Source organism: Aythya marila, assembly GCF_965140915.1.
Source record: "Aythya marila genome assembly, chromosome: 7".
NCBI lineage: Eukaryota > Metazoa > Chordata > Aves > Anseriformes > Anatidae > Aythya > Aythya marila.
The window spans coordinates 18,624,187-18,637,662 of NC_139048.1; the positions used below are offsets into that span (position 1 = coordinate 18,624,187).

Genomic DNA, 13,476 nt, shown 5'->3' on the forward strand with positions numbered 1-13,476 from the left:
TAAAAGGTAGACACCCATGAGTTTAAAACCCATTGGCAATAAAGAGATTGGGTCTACTTCCAAAAATCAGTTGTGTGTTTTTCCCTTTAAAATGTTATCAAAAATAAATCATTCCAAAATTCACCATAGTTAAAATGATCTTCAGTACAGTAAGTCAGGAATCTGGGTTGAGTTTGTATGTCTTCAATCAAAGGTATGATACCAAGATTTTAGGATAACTTCAGAGACACTGACTGCTTTTTAAGGAGAAAGTGCATAGCAAGAGAAATGGTACAAATAAAATGGCAGGCTGTAGGACTGGAAGCACAGTAGGAAAATTGCTCAGTTACCAAGCTTCAGAAGCTGTTCTGTCAAGGAACAAGCAAACTTCTTACTGAAAGACCAAAAATAACCTTGAAAAAGAACATGTAGACAGGCTATACATTTAAAAAATAATAATAATAAAAAAGAAAGCTGTGCTGTAATCAGAATAGGCTAATAAAAGAAAAGAATCCTCAAGGGGACAAGACCGAAGCAATGCTTGTGGAAAAGTGCTCAGGGGAAAGAGCTGACCTTCAGCTGCCAACCCTGGCTAGAGAACCTGCTGCCAGGGTGTTTGTGTTCCCCTCCTCCTACCAGGGTTCTGGTCAGTTCTCCCTTTCTCTCAAATCCTTGGCAATGAAACCCAAAAGGGAATGAAGTTCTAGCCAAAAACTTGAGCAACTTCCCTGTGCAGCTAACTCACTGCAGTAGTTCAGTGTGGTATTAACCACACTGGTATGTTAATGGTATTAACATTAGCAGTAGTACCATTAATAGGTGTCTAAAGGTTGACAAATCTCAAGTGTCACACAGGCTTCTACAGGCCATATCTAACAGTGTCAGAGACCTGTTAGGGTTAGAATGAATTACATTTTTAGGAAGCGTAAATATTTGGAAAGTGTTAAGATGTTCTTAACATCTGCAATAAAAACAACTTGCTTTGGTTAACTTTAAGACATGGAGAAAGGGAAAAAAGACTTCTTTCTAATAAAGTTGCTAAGTCCTTATTGAAATGTTTCAGATTTACAACAGTGAATATGACAACAGTTCATCATAGAAGAGATGTGGATAAATAGAGGACAAATCCAGCTGTGGCAGAAAGAATATTATTTAGGAAGAGTGTATGTAGTGTATAAATAATTTGCATAGTGAATGATGTGATAGTTTTATTTTTTTTTGTTGTTTTTTTTTTTTTTTGGTCTGCATTCACAAGAATACCCAAGAAACAAGCCAGAAAGATGATGCAGAACTGAATCATGCTTTGATTCTCTTGTACAAAGTTCTTGCCTTTCTCCTCCCAGCCTTGTGAGATCTAGGAGCTCTCCTTATCTGACACTAGAAACAGAAAATATCTGGCATAGCACTTGGAAATCTTAAAGTCATGTTTCCAAAATGCTGGACAATGAGTCCAAGGGGAACTTTTAAGGTAGAATAAACTATGAGTGTCCTGAGCCACAGAGTTAAAGTAGATGTTAACCTGACTGGCTTGTACTTAGTTTTCAAAACCTGTGATAATGCTATCATTGACCAGTGAACAGGAAACATAAAAAGGAAAATCTGCCTTGTATATATTGTTAAACTGTACGTAGTTAGATGGGAACTGCCTTAGATGTACTCACCCTATCCATGAACATGAGCAATAACCTCTAAACACTGACTACTGACTCAAAGACTGTCTCTTGGGGGTTTTAAGGCTTTTAAGCAAGTGTTCATACCTATATGACATTCAAATCATTTTTGAACATATCTAGGAAAGTCAGCAATATGCAACCACAAATCTGTTCTCAACTCATACTTGTCACTCTGGACAGTCAGAAAAAATGGTTGAACTACAAGACCATCTGTTTTGCTGTCTACTACTGTTTTTTCTATACCTACATGCTCAGCGTTGCTTCAGCCCATTACTGTTTAGGTCTGACAAAGGTCACCAAGCAGCAGCAACTTTGGCAGGAAATGGATATTATTTCTGAGGGTCAGAGTAAAAGTACATTAATTTTATTGAGTTCCATTAACGTTTCTCTAAAGGCTGTGCTTTCTCATTGCCATTTCTGTGAAAGCAAAAGATTTGCACGTGATTTGCACATTCTGAGGATTTTTTTCCAGATGAATTCCAAATATACGAGCCTAAAGATCAATTATAGCTCTAAAACAAGTTGAAAGAGATGAGCTACTAACTGTTCATCACCATTGCTCCTAAGAAAGAAATATGCTATTTGACTCAGTCCTAACCTCAGAGCAAGAAACTCCTTTGGATTTTTAATTTAAAATTGAATGAAAATCTTCAGCAAGAAAGCTCTATCCAGAAAGAAATTACTTCATCTCTCTTAACTGTCACATTGCAGCACTAAAATAAAAAATAGCACTGTTTGGTATAGAGGGAAATTCAAAGGGTATTTCCTTCTTTTACTAAGTCACTTAGTTCCACCTGTTGCATCAGTTCTTGCCTGACTTGCATTTTCCAAGGAATTTGTCAAGGAATTTGTTTCACAAGGGTTTGTGCAGTGGCACACATTACAAGGAAAGGTAGTAAGTCAGTCCAGCCTTTTGTGTCACTACCTGGTAGCATGAATGAGCTGCCCAAACTATGAGACACAAAGTTCCAATCATTCTCTCACCTGCCTTTAAACAGGATTACCATGAAAATCTCATTTCCTCCATCCTTTTTGTGGCTTATTTGGTGAAAAAAATCTTCAGGACGTGTTAATTCCTACTCCAAGTCTAAGGACCCAAAGTAACAGTAGTCCCAACGTACCCAATGCAATCCTATTCAGAACATCAATACTAAACACACAATATCAACAATAATTTCTTGTTGGCTAAGAAAAAATAAGTAAGAAATGAAGGAAAAAGATGAATGCAATTAAATGCACGACTAAAGTGTCTAAAATTTGTGCTCCAGTCCTTCAAATTTTTAAGAACACTGCCATCTACTGAGGATCTGACAGACTCTCAGCCAGCTCAGCCATGAGCCAACTCAGATTCACATTCTTGAGGGCACTCTCTCTCATCCAATTAACTATTCTACTTGTTTATCAGGAATTAATTACTGTAATTATCAAAATTTCAATAATTGCTGCCTTGAGTTGGGATATACTGGCAGTTGCATTCCCATCTTCCATAGCTCTGGATGAACAATCTGGTTTTATTTCAATCCCTCTGTATGTACTTTAACCATATTTGAGTATTTAAGACAAGATAGCAGATGCAATGTAGGCAGTTTACTTGTTCAGAGGGGGTGTGCGTACTGGAGGCCAGACAAAGCAAAACAGAGTCTAAATTAATTGTAAGCTTATGGACTGCTAGACCTAAAGAGCCAGATTGTTCTGGTTGCTAGATCAATTAGCAATATTTTAACAATTTTCAAAACTAGTTCTGTTCATTCTTTGTCATTATTTATCTGAATTTATAACAGAAATCAAAGCCCAACTCATCCAAGTTTGCAAACAAAAGCCACACACACAAGACACAGGTAGGAAACACTGATTGTTTTGAAACAAATTCACAAGGACCCCCTCTCAGACTCACCTGAGAGTGTCCCTCTTTGTACAGCTTTGGCAGCAGCCTCACCATAACACAGACAGCACCTGGATGTACAATAACAGTGTCTCTCATTTCCCACCTGCAGGAAAAAAGATGTATAAGGCTTATAATTATTGTTGATAGCAGCAAGGAGGTTATAACTAATGTTCCAGCAGAGTACAGTATTAAACCTGCCTAGCTGTAACCAGGCTTGGCATTTGAAAATGGAGAAAACTGGAAAATGTCTCCGCAAAAAATACAGATGACCTGGAGCAGATGGGAGCCTCCTGGGAGTAACAACAATGGGATATAACCTGATCATGATCTCATCCTGCAGGTTGAAAGGAACCTGCAGGTTGAAAGATGTGCAGCAGCCTCTTTAAATAAACTTTACCTTTGAAGGTACCTGAAGTACAGAGAACAGACAACCAGAGGTCTCCCTGAGGCATCAGCCCAAAGGTACCATGTATTTTTTATTTCCAAGCAGTTTGTAACTTTGGTCAGACAGTAACTTTAGGGCTTTCAAACCAAAACAGCAAGATGAGAAGATGAGACAGCCTTGATGCAATCAGCATGCCACCCTTTCCTTCTAACAACAGAATCTACTTAAACAAGTAAAAGAAAGTTATGTATCTGTGCTTCCCAACCAGTTTTCATTTTCACCATGCATCATCTTTGCACACTCAGGCACAGGAAAGAACTGGGGCATCAAATTTACCACAGAGAAAAGTTGCTTATGCCATGATGCAGGCTAGAGGTCAGATGTACCTCTAAGACAAAGGCACTTCATAGCAGTAACTCTACTCCAGGCACTGCATGTTCATCAGCATGTTCACAGAATCATCAGCATTTCTGGGTGCACCTCTGAACCGGAGCTGTGATGTTTCTGACAGTGCACATCTATCCCAAAAATACTTCATGAAGAAAGCCCAAGCAACATCTAACATCCATAGTTAGACAGAAAAAAAAAAAAAAAAATAAAGCAAAATATGCTTCACAATCTATATAAATCGAAGGGTGTAAGTAAAAGAGGGAGCATAAAAAAAAAATGTACAAGGGACTTGAAGAAGGATAAAATGCTGTAATTAACACTTGTTAGCCATGACCAAAAAAGGCTTATCTAACACACCAGAGCAGCAAGTAATGTGTAGCACACTGCCACACAGTGACAAATAATTCTTACTGCACCCTCAAGGAATATGCTAAACAACGCTTTCAAAGCAGTTGCTCATTTGCTGCATTTTCTGTGTAATCGATCGAAATCAGATCTGGTATAAATACCTAAGAAAATAGTGACTCCAGTGTCCCTGACCAGCATCACACTGCTCCCCTGTCAGCACCAGACTCTCACTGCCTTCAAGAATACCAGATAAATATATCCTATCAGTCTTATCTCTATCCCTCTCTCTGTTTTTTCAAGAGGCCTTCGTTTTCTGGCTTGTCTTCGCAGAAAAGTTGCCTCCATACACCACCTCCTCACCCTTGCAAATATCCCAGCTTCAGGGCTATCCAGTCAGCCCCGTGATACCACTCCCCTTACCCCATCACTATCACTGTGTGGATCCCAAATGCACTCTGCACTGACTGTTACTTAACAGCAAGACAAGAAAGAGGGCATGGGGACAAAATGAGATGCCACAAAGAACCTGAAGATCTATTAGCATAATCTGTGCAATGGCAGCTGCAGCAGCCATTCTGCTGGGGTGGGCACAAAGAGGGGCTTTCCTCCCAAAGAGAGAGCACCCTCACTAACACAGCTTGCAGCAAGCCATCTCAAATCCCCAGCAGCAAAAGGAAAAACAGGAGGTGGTTCAAACAGTAACACAAGAGCAGGAACACAGAAGGCCATTTTTCAGACAGGAATTAAAGGGTAAATTCCCCTGTTACCCAGCAGCTTTCAGCATCATTCACCACAGGACAGTGTAAGAGGCTAGAATATTACTCAGTTAAAATGTTGATATTTCCGTGTCTGAGTCACAGGCTCCTAGAACTACCAGATCACCTCCTTTCTCCCTCTTCAGGGGATGTTAAATCCATGTCACAGGACAAAGAATCACAGGCCACCTACACTGGCTGCACTCAAGTTCCTCCTTTCAAAATGCGTAGCTCCATGCTGAAGCCTTTTTCAGGAGGAAGTGAGAGTGTGGAGTAGAGCTAGGAGGAAGCTGCATAAGGGGAACCACAGGCTTGAAGGAATGCTGGGAACTTGATTTCTTAGTTTTATTTTCAGAAAATTTACTACTGGAAAAGGATACAGATTGTATGTCATGAAAATTGACAGCTTGCTAGAATATATTCTGCTGTTTGCATACACTGATGACTGAGGAATAGTCTAAAGCAAGGGCTGAAGAAATCTCCCAGTCGTAAGCACTGCACTCAACGTTTTTAGCTGTAACTTCAACGAGAAACATTTTTGAGAAAAAGACTGCGAGATCCAAGATAAAGCTGCAGACACAGGAAGGGGCAGATCTCACAAATTATGAAATGTAAATAACTTAGCACTGATTCACAGATGACAGCTACATTGATCTCTGGTGTAGTCTTTTCTTCCTGCCATACTCCACTATATCTGGCATGCAGCATGACTGTTCCTTTCCCAGCTTTCTCTATTTAAGCTGTACAACTAGATGAGCCAGCGAGTGCACGTGTGGGCGCACACACATCCAGGAGCATCTAAAATAATTTAAAAGCTTTTATTTTTCATGTATCAGGTGACTGGAAAAAGCTTCCCACACTGTTTAAAAAAAGTCAAAATTGATTGGAGAATGTTCAAGTAGACACTAATTATTAGTTGCAAGCCCCAACAACCCTCCTTAGAACCCAATGCTGCTCACACATTGCACATGCCAGAACCTTCAGCTCTAACTGTGCAACTCTCAGGCTTCTGTGTCCCACTGCTCCACTAAATATACATGCCCTAATGTTTACCACCATTTACCTTTCAAAATGACATGACTTCTGCTATCTGAAGGCCTGGCATTTGGGACTGTATGACTGATTTGTTTGGTCTAGGGAAATTTTGCCACACCCTGCCTCAGTTTACTACCATATAAAATGCAGATACCAGTCTTACTACTATATTTCCTGTAGTAAAATCAGGACTTACTTCTCCTCAGGATTTTCCCATAACCTGTATGCTGAGGCAGGTAATTTGTTGACTAATCTTTTGAAAGTAACAGGATGTTCTTCTTGAGCTTCAGATCCCTCCTGATCATCTCTCGATGGCTCACCCATCTCTGGCTTTATCTCCTTAAAGTAGCTCTCCAGATGGAGAGTTCCTTTAACCATATGATCAAGAAAATTCAAAATCCATATGCAGTTCTTCAGCCATGCTGGGAAAGGTTCTGAGGAGCAGAAAGCTGCATCCAAGAATTCTGCAAACGTCCTTTTCTTCTCAAGGCTCAGAGGGATTTGCCATTCTCTTTGCGTCCAGAAACAACCAAGTGACCCAAGATCCTCTGCCATCTTTTCAAAGAGGCTGTTCCTCTGAAAGAAGTCACTGTTAACAGGGTCCAGATGCAGGGCTGCTGTTATCCCCTGAAGAGTGTAGAAAACAAGCTCCATTATGCGATTCTGTCCAACTGCTGCCCATAGCCCAGATGGAGGGTCCTGCAAGGCACCTTCCATGTCTGAGAGAAGAGACAGGAGTCCATTGAATCCGCTGCAAGTTCTGAAAGCTGAATGACTTTTGGGACTCTCCAATATTCTCAGGAGTGACTATAAACATTGTGAAGAAAGGAAACAAAAGAAACACTTAAAAGAAAGGGCAAAAAATAAGAATATTTTAAAATTGCAAATGTTTTGCAAAATTCTTTCACTGAAATTTCACTCAGAATAGAAAAAAAAAAAGTTGGTCAAAGGTAAGGTCACCACAGCACATCTTTTCTCCACCCTCCTTCTCCCATGTACCCACAGAGTCAAACATCCTAGATTCATACACACCCTCAGGAGAAAACCCACAGTCAGTCTGACAGGTGAGAAGTGGTGTTAACAGGAATAAAGTAAAGAAAAAAATCCTGCATTACATAGCTTAGCTAGTTTGGTCAGAGATACTGTTTCAGACCTTTGGCTAATCTCTTCTCAGACACTTTCAAGAAAGCTTAAGATGAAAAAAAAAAAAAAGTGACCAAGTATAGCCCAAAGAATACAGCAAGTAGTAGGCTCTCCTCTTTAAGAAAAGCAACAATTCCCATTCTCAGTAGGGTTATTTTTATAGTTTGCACAACACTTTAGAATAAAAACAACCATGAAGAGTCAAATCCAAAGACAACAATGTTCTTAGGTTTCTCTGACTTACGTGGGCTTAAAGCAGGCTGTAAGTGAATGCCACTTGATAATATTACACGGGTATAAAACCTAACCTATTCCACTTGTAAATTTGAAATAGTACGGGCTTGCCATTGCAAAACAAATCTAGCAAAGATGTTAAGAATTATAGCAGTGGAAGTAAAGTCAGTTGGGAAAAAAAAAAAAAAAAAAAGGTTGTGAGGAAGCAAGGAAGCAGTCTAGTGTATTTGAATGCAATCCATCCCAGGTTTAGGGGATGATCAACAATCTGTTTTGTAAAGATGATGCTCTTTCAGGCACTGGTGGCCTTCCAAATTGGAATCTGTATCTTTCCACACTGCTGAAGAGGAACAGCTCTAACAAGTGAATCTCCCAGTAACAGGATCTAGGACCGTGAGAAAAGGTTGCCAGAACTAGAGGGGGAAGAGAAACGCCTTTACTGCCATTCAATTTTGTATGATAATGCATCAAACCAGGCAGAGACTTCTGAACAGGGAGTAAATTTAATAACTCAAGAGTTGAAGTTATCAGGATGGCTTTAACACATTTCAGGGAAGGTCAACAGTAACCACATTTCCTCCAGCGCTAACTCAGTTAGAATTTAATCGCCTATGAGTTAGTATTCCTCTGTCTTGAATCTATAAAACTGATGTCTGCTGGAAACCCCCTAACTCAGTTAACGTTAACAGAATTTATTTCACATTCCATTATTTGTTATTCCTCATAATTGTCCACGTGCCACCCTGGAATACGGCAGTGCTAATTACATTTGGGCTCAGGCTTTAACAGCTAAATATATATTAGCAAATCAATCTGAATTTGTGTATAACACAATCACAGTCCCAATGGATGCAGATAATAAATTCATTTGCTTACATTATGTTTTAATACAGTTATCATTTGTCAGAATTAGACACCAAAGCTGCATTTATTTTCATATTAGTTTGGACACTGCACTCAACTTCTCTACAAACATTGTTAAACTTTACTGTTTCAAATCAAAGCTATGAAAAGTGACAAAATTTAAAGTAACATGGTTATTTTATCACAAAAAGAGCTGCTATATTGTGCTAAAAGATGAATTCTGTTCACACCTGGTAGAGAAGGCAGAATGAAACTTTAAATTAATTCTTACAACACTGCTGCTTTTCAGTTTGATGCTTATGACCTAAACCAGAATAAAGCACACTGATTCTTTCCCCTGCTTCAGTTGCCTATGGATCAGACTCTCCATAAACATCCATAAGAATCCCCCTTACCATGAACTCACCTCTGTTTTTCCCCTAACACTGGTGTATGTAAGAGATTACCAAATTAAGGACAGCAAAGCTACAACCTCGGGAACATATCAGAATCAAGCTATTCCATCTCATGCCTACCCTGCCCCCCCTCCAATCTTACTCTTTTACCTCTTCCCACATCCTCCCTCCACATCTCCATTTTTATTCACATTTGTTTGCCCTTTCTCTGTCACATTACATATAACTACACATACAACCGTGCCCTAATATTTGCCACCTCCATTTCTCTGTCATGTGTTACTACTTAAGTTCATGGTATTTCAGTCTGATACTGAAGGAAGGTGCTGACCACACAGATGGCCCCCACTAAAAGTCAAAGCACTTGATCTACCAGAATCAAAAACTGGTCCGTAGCTCCTTCCTCTTCAGTACTTACCTTCCTGGAAAAACACAGTGCTGGGAAAAGATCTAGAGCAATTTGCCACAAGCCAAACAGTTTCCAAGAAAACAACAACCAACTTGGAATCCATGTTAATTACCTTCAGCAGATCTAGTTTCAGATTTAGTTCCCCTTGAGTAGAAGAACAGAGGGCTCCAATAACAATGCTCATATATTCTTCATAGTTGATGACTGATAGCTGCTCCAAGATGCTAAGAGTAGCACTCCTGTAGCACTCATCATCCAAAAATATCTTTATGTATGGCACCATTCCATAGTCCTTTAAAACAACTGGGGAAAAATACAGTATCATTTGTTACTTAAAGTATCCTTTGTTTGTAGTTTTTAGAAGCAGGTTTTCAGTGTTGGTGTGTAGTGCCAAATTTCTACAAATACAGCGTGAGAGGCAAGAAAGAAAAGATTGTTAAGCTAATGGACACAAACTGAAGAGGACGAGAGGGGATAAAATCACAGGATGATCACAGTCTCTAACCATCAGAGATGATAGTTTCCCAATTCGATAATGCATGAAAAGGTGCCTAATTAGTTTTCATCTTAAACATTCCTTTAGTTTATGAAGGAGACTTGTTTGGGGCAGTTTGTGATGATACATTTGCATTATGTAAGATGCTGCAAATGATGACTCTAGAATTCAAGACTGAATTAAATGAGCAGATTGCAGTACTCAGTAATACAGGAGTAAAAAGGATCTTCTATGTTTTACTGTTCCACAAGACTCCCCACACAAACCTCTCTCTTAATTGTGCCAATACTGAATGTATGAGTGTGACCCATCATGTGTCTGATCACGTCAAGATTTCACATAACAGACACCATGGAAGAAAACATGGATGAACAAACAATACATAAAACTCTTACACACAATTTTGTTTTCAGTAAGTAAAGTTTACATCTTCTGTCTAAATGTTTTAGGGTCATCCACGTGGATGAGGGAAGTAGCACAACTACCAGGGTAAGTCTCATTGTAGAGAATGTGGATATCTTTACCATATTTCTGGTGTAACACTGTCATCCCTACACTTCTCACTGAAGCACAAAAGCCAGAAAGTTCACTGGTGCACCTGAAGAGGCATCATGGCCATTTATCACCAAAGCAATGCAGTCATGTCATTTCTTACCAGTGTTCCTTACAGACCCCAGAGTAAGTGCAGCCACCATCTTCAGCATGACAGCATTTAATTCCTTCTCAGTGCCTTCTTCTGGAGCAGGCAGATGGGTTCCAGCTGTCAGTGTATTAGAAGTAGTAATAAAATTTATACAAGATGTGGTTAACTGTAGTTAGATTATCTTAAACTAAAAAAATAAAACCAATTCTCCAGCAAATTGTAGTTCAATTAAATATTATTTGCAGACTACTTGAGCTCTAAAGTGAGCAGCAAAAGACATCCAGGGCACTGTCTAGCAATCAGGGTTTAGTCTGGAATTGGGAAACACAGATTTGACTCTAGGCTCTGCATCCCAAACTCTTGCATAACTATGGACAATACTAGTAATAGCTATGTTTCTACTTCCCACTTACATAGCTGACGTAAAGTGACCTGTTCAGTAATACCTAGCAGGAGCACACACAAGTAAAAGAACATTACAGCTTCTGAGCTGTGAAGTGGAAAAATAGACCAACAGATAGTACAAAGCACTATCTACAACTAAAAGTACAAAGCAGAAAATGTCTGCATGTTTAAAGGCAAACTTTTCCAGAATCAGACAGTGTAAGATAGCGGGTTGGTTTTGTTTTAAGCTCTAAAGGCCCTGAAGTTTGCAGATCATTTCTAGAAACCAAGAGAGGGAATCATTGATCCCTGCACAGTGTGTTCCCACTTGCCCCTCTTCATCTTTTCATCTGAAGTTACAAATTATCTAGCTATTCAGTCACTCATTCTGTACAATTTTCATCACTAAGTGATCTAAGGCAGTAAAATACACCAGCTAGCTGATAAATGGAAGATACATACAACCATTCTTGGCAACTTATCTTGACACTCTTTAAATACTGTCATACAAAATTCGAACTCTCTGATATCAAGGACTCAAAGCTGAGTTTCCTTGCAGGTAATGGGCATCCACACACTGGAACTTCTGTTGCAATTCATATTCTGTTTGTTGCTTGGAATAAACATATATAAATTATTCAATTGTGTATGCTACTCCAGAAGTTATACCTAGTACTTTGGGTCCCTTCTCAGTTAGATGACTATTATTATGAAATTTAAAGGCATTTCCTAATTCATACAGCACAGGCATTTTTATAATGATTTAAAATAGTTTAAAAAAAGCTTTTAAATATGTTAGCCTTTACTGTAAGTCAGCTGTACCCTACAGTTACTACACATGAACCTTCCTGTCAAATAACTATATAAGTACCTGATATAGATATCTCCTATATCACTAGAATGGATAGTAGTAATTGTGAGTATTGTACATCCAAAATTTGAGAAACCTCCTTCCATAATGAGTCCTCAGGACTAAGTGCTGTTTTCATACGAACTAAGTTCTGTGGGAAGCTTTCTTCCTCTACTATCAAGCTGTCATCTCAGAGAATCCCAAATCAAGACCAGTTTAGAAATATGGGATGAATGGTACCCTTCCAGAGTAATTGACTGTACATCAGTGAAGACATTACATGAGCTGTTTAGGATAGTTATAGTTTCATTCTGTTCACTAAGAATTCAGAGAGGACCTGGCTTAGTATGACAGAAACATCTCAAATTTAAAGTTAGGCCAGCTGGCTTCCAGACAGAAATCTAGCTACTCAGTATATTTTTTAATTGATTGTAGAAAGAGATGTATTCTTTCCTATCGATATGCCTGCCTCAGAGTCATCACAAATGACAGTTGTACCTGACTTCCTCAGGATCTTGGCTTGCTTCCTCAAAAGTGCCAACAGTAGGCCTAACAACCCTGAGTCCCGGAATATGTCGCTAAATAGTGGATCCTTCTTGGTCATGCTGAGAAGACACTGGAGAGCTGTTAAAGTGCAGATTGGCACTACATTTTCCTTTATCAAATACTGAACCTTCTTCAAAATTTCATGGGGGATGTAGGACAGGTCTAGCACTATTGACTCCACCAGTCTGAAAAATTGGACCTGGACTGGTTGTGGTTTGAAATGGATTATGTCAGTAAACTTGTTGATAGGTTGTAGTGTCCATTCCAGAAGAAAGAAGTTCACCATGTTCCAGGCCCATATGGTACCAATTGCTCCTAAGATTCTTCCACAAAGGTGCTGATCATTACTTTTCTGAAAAATAGACTGCAACACCTGAAAAGCTTGGAGATTTTTCACTGTCATTCCTGCAAGAAAAACAGGTGAGATAGCCCTTTGTTTTTTTCTCCTTTTAAATCATAAATATGATTAAATGATGATTTATATCATTATGATTAATATGATGATTTTATCTGCAAGAACTTTAACTATTAATATTCAGTCACATCTGAGACCAGAAACAGGAATCACAGATACAAAGAATGTGTCTGGGAGCCACATTCACAACCTACAACCAGACCATACAACTGATATGGTCAGTTCATTTTGATGTAGGTAACACTCAGGTTTATACAATTTTAAGCATTTCCTCCCTCTTAAGAGGCATGCTGAACAGATCCTCCCCCCCCCCCCCCCTTTTCTTTTTTTTTATGATCCACCTACATATCGACACGTATATACTGTACCAGAAGACCGTGTCCGTTCAAAATCAAAGTGCGGTAATTGCGGGTGTACAATATTGCCAGAAACTTTCAGTTCAGTTTTTCCACAGGTTGTAAGGCAAGTCAGCATGTCCAGAATCTCATTCAGATAGGGGTCTCCTTCATTTTGCTGCAACCCCTCACATCTAGCAACAAAAGTTGGGACAGTCATGTGTTCATGCCTTAGTAATGTAAACTTTTTGGACACAGCAGCACGTACTGAATCAAACATGAACATACCATGTCTGTCCTAGGTAATGAAAT

At 39.2% G+C, this 13,476-nt stretch overlaps 1 protein-coding gene across 1 annotated transcript in view; it reads right to left on the reverse strand.

Annotated features, from left to right (window-relative positions):
- WDFY4 (WDFY family member 4) overlaps nt 1-13,476 on the reverse strand; it is a 129,320-nt gene that overhangs the window by 101,127 nt on the left and 14,717 nt on the right. The window contains exons 8-13 of the mRNA XM_082765209.1: nt 13,198-13,358; nt 12,367-12,819; nt 10,647-10,751; nt 9,608-9,798; nt 6,647-7,257; nt 3,547-3,640 (exon numbers count right to left, since the gene is read on the reverse strand). Coding sequence (XP_082621335.1) covers nt 3,547-3,640; nt 6,647-7,257; nt 9,608-9,798; nt 10,647-10,751; nt 12,367-12,819; nt 13,198-13,358 — 1,615 coding nt within the window. The remainder of the gene's footprint in view (nt 1-3,546; nt 3,641-6,646; nt 7,258-9,607; nt 9,799-10,646; nt 10,752-12,366; nt 12,820-13,197; nt 13,359-13,476) is intronic.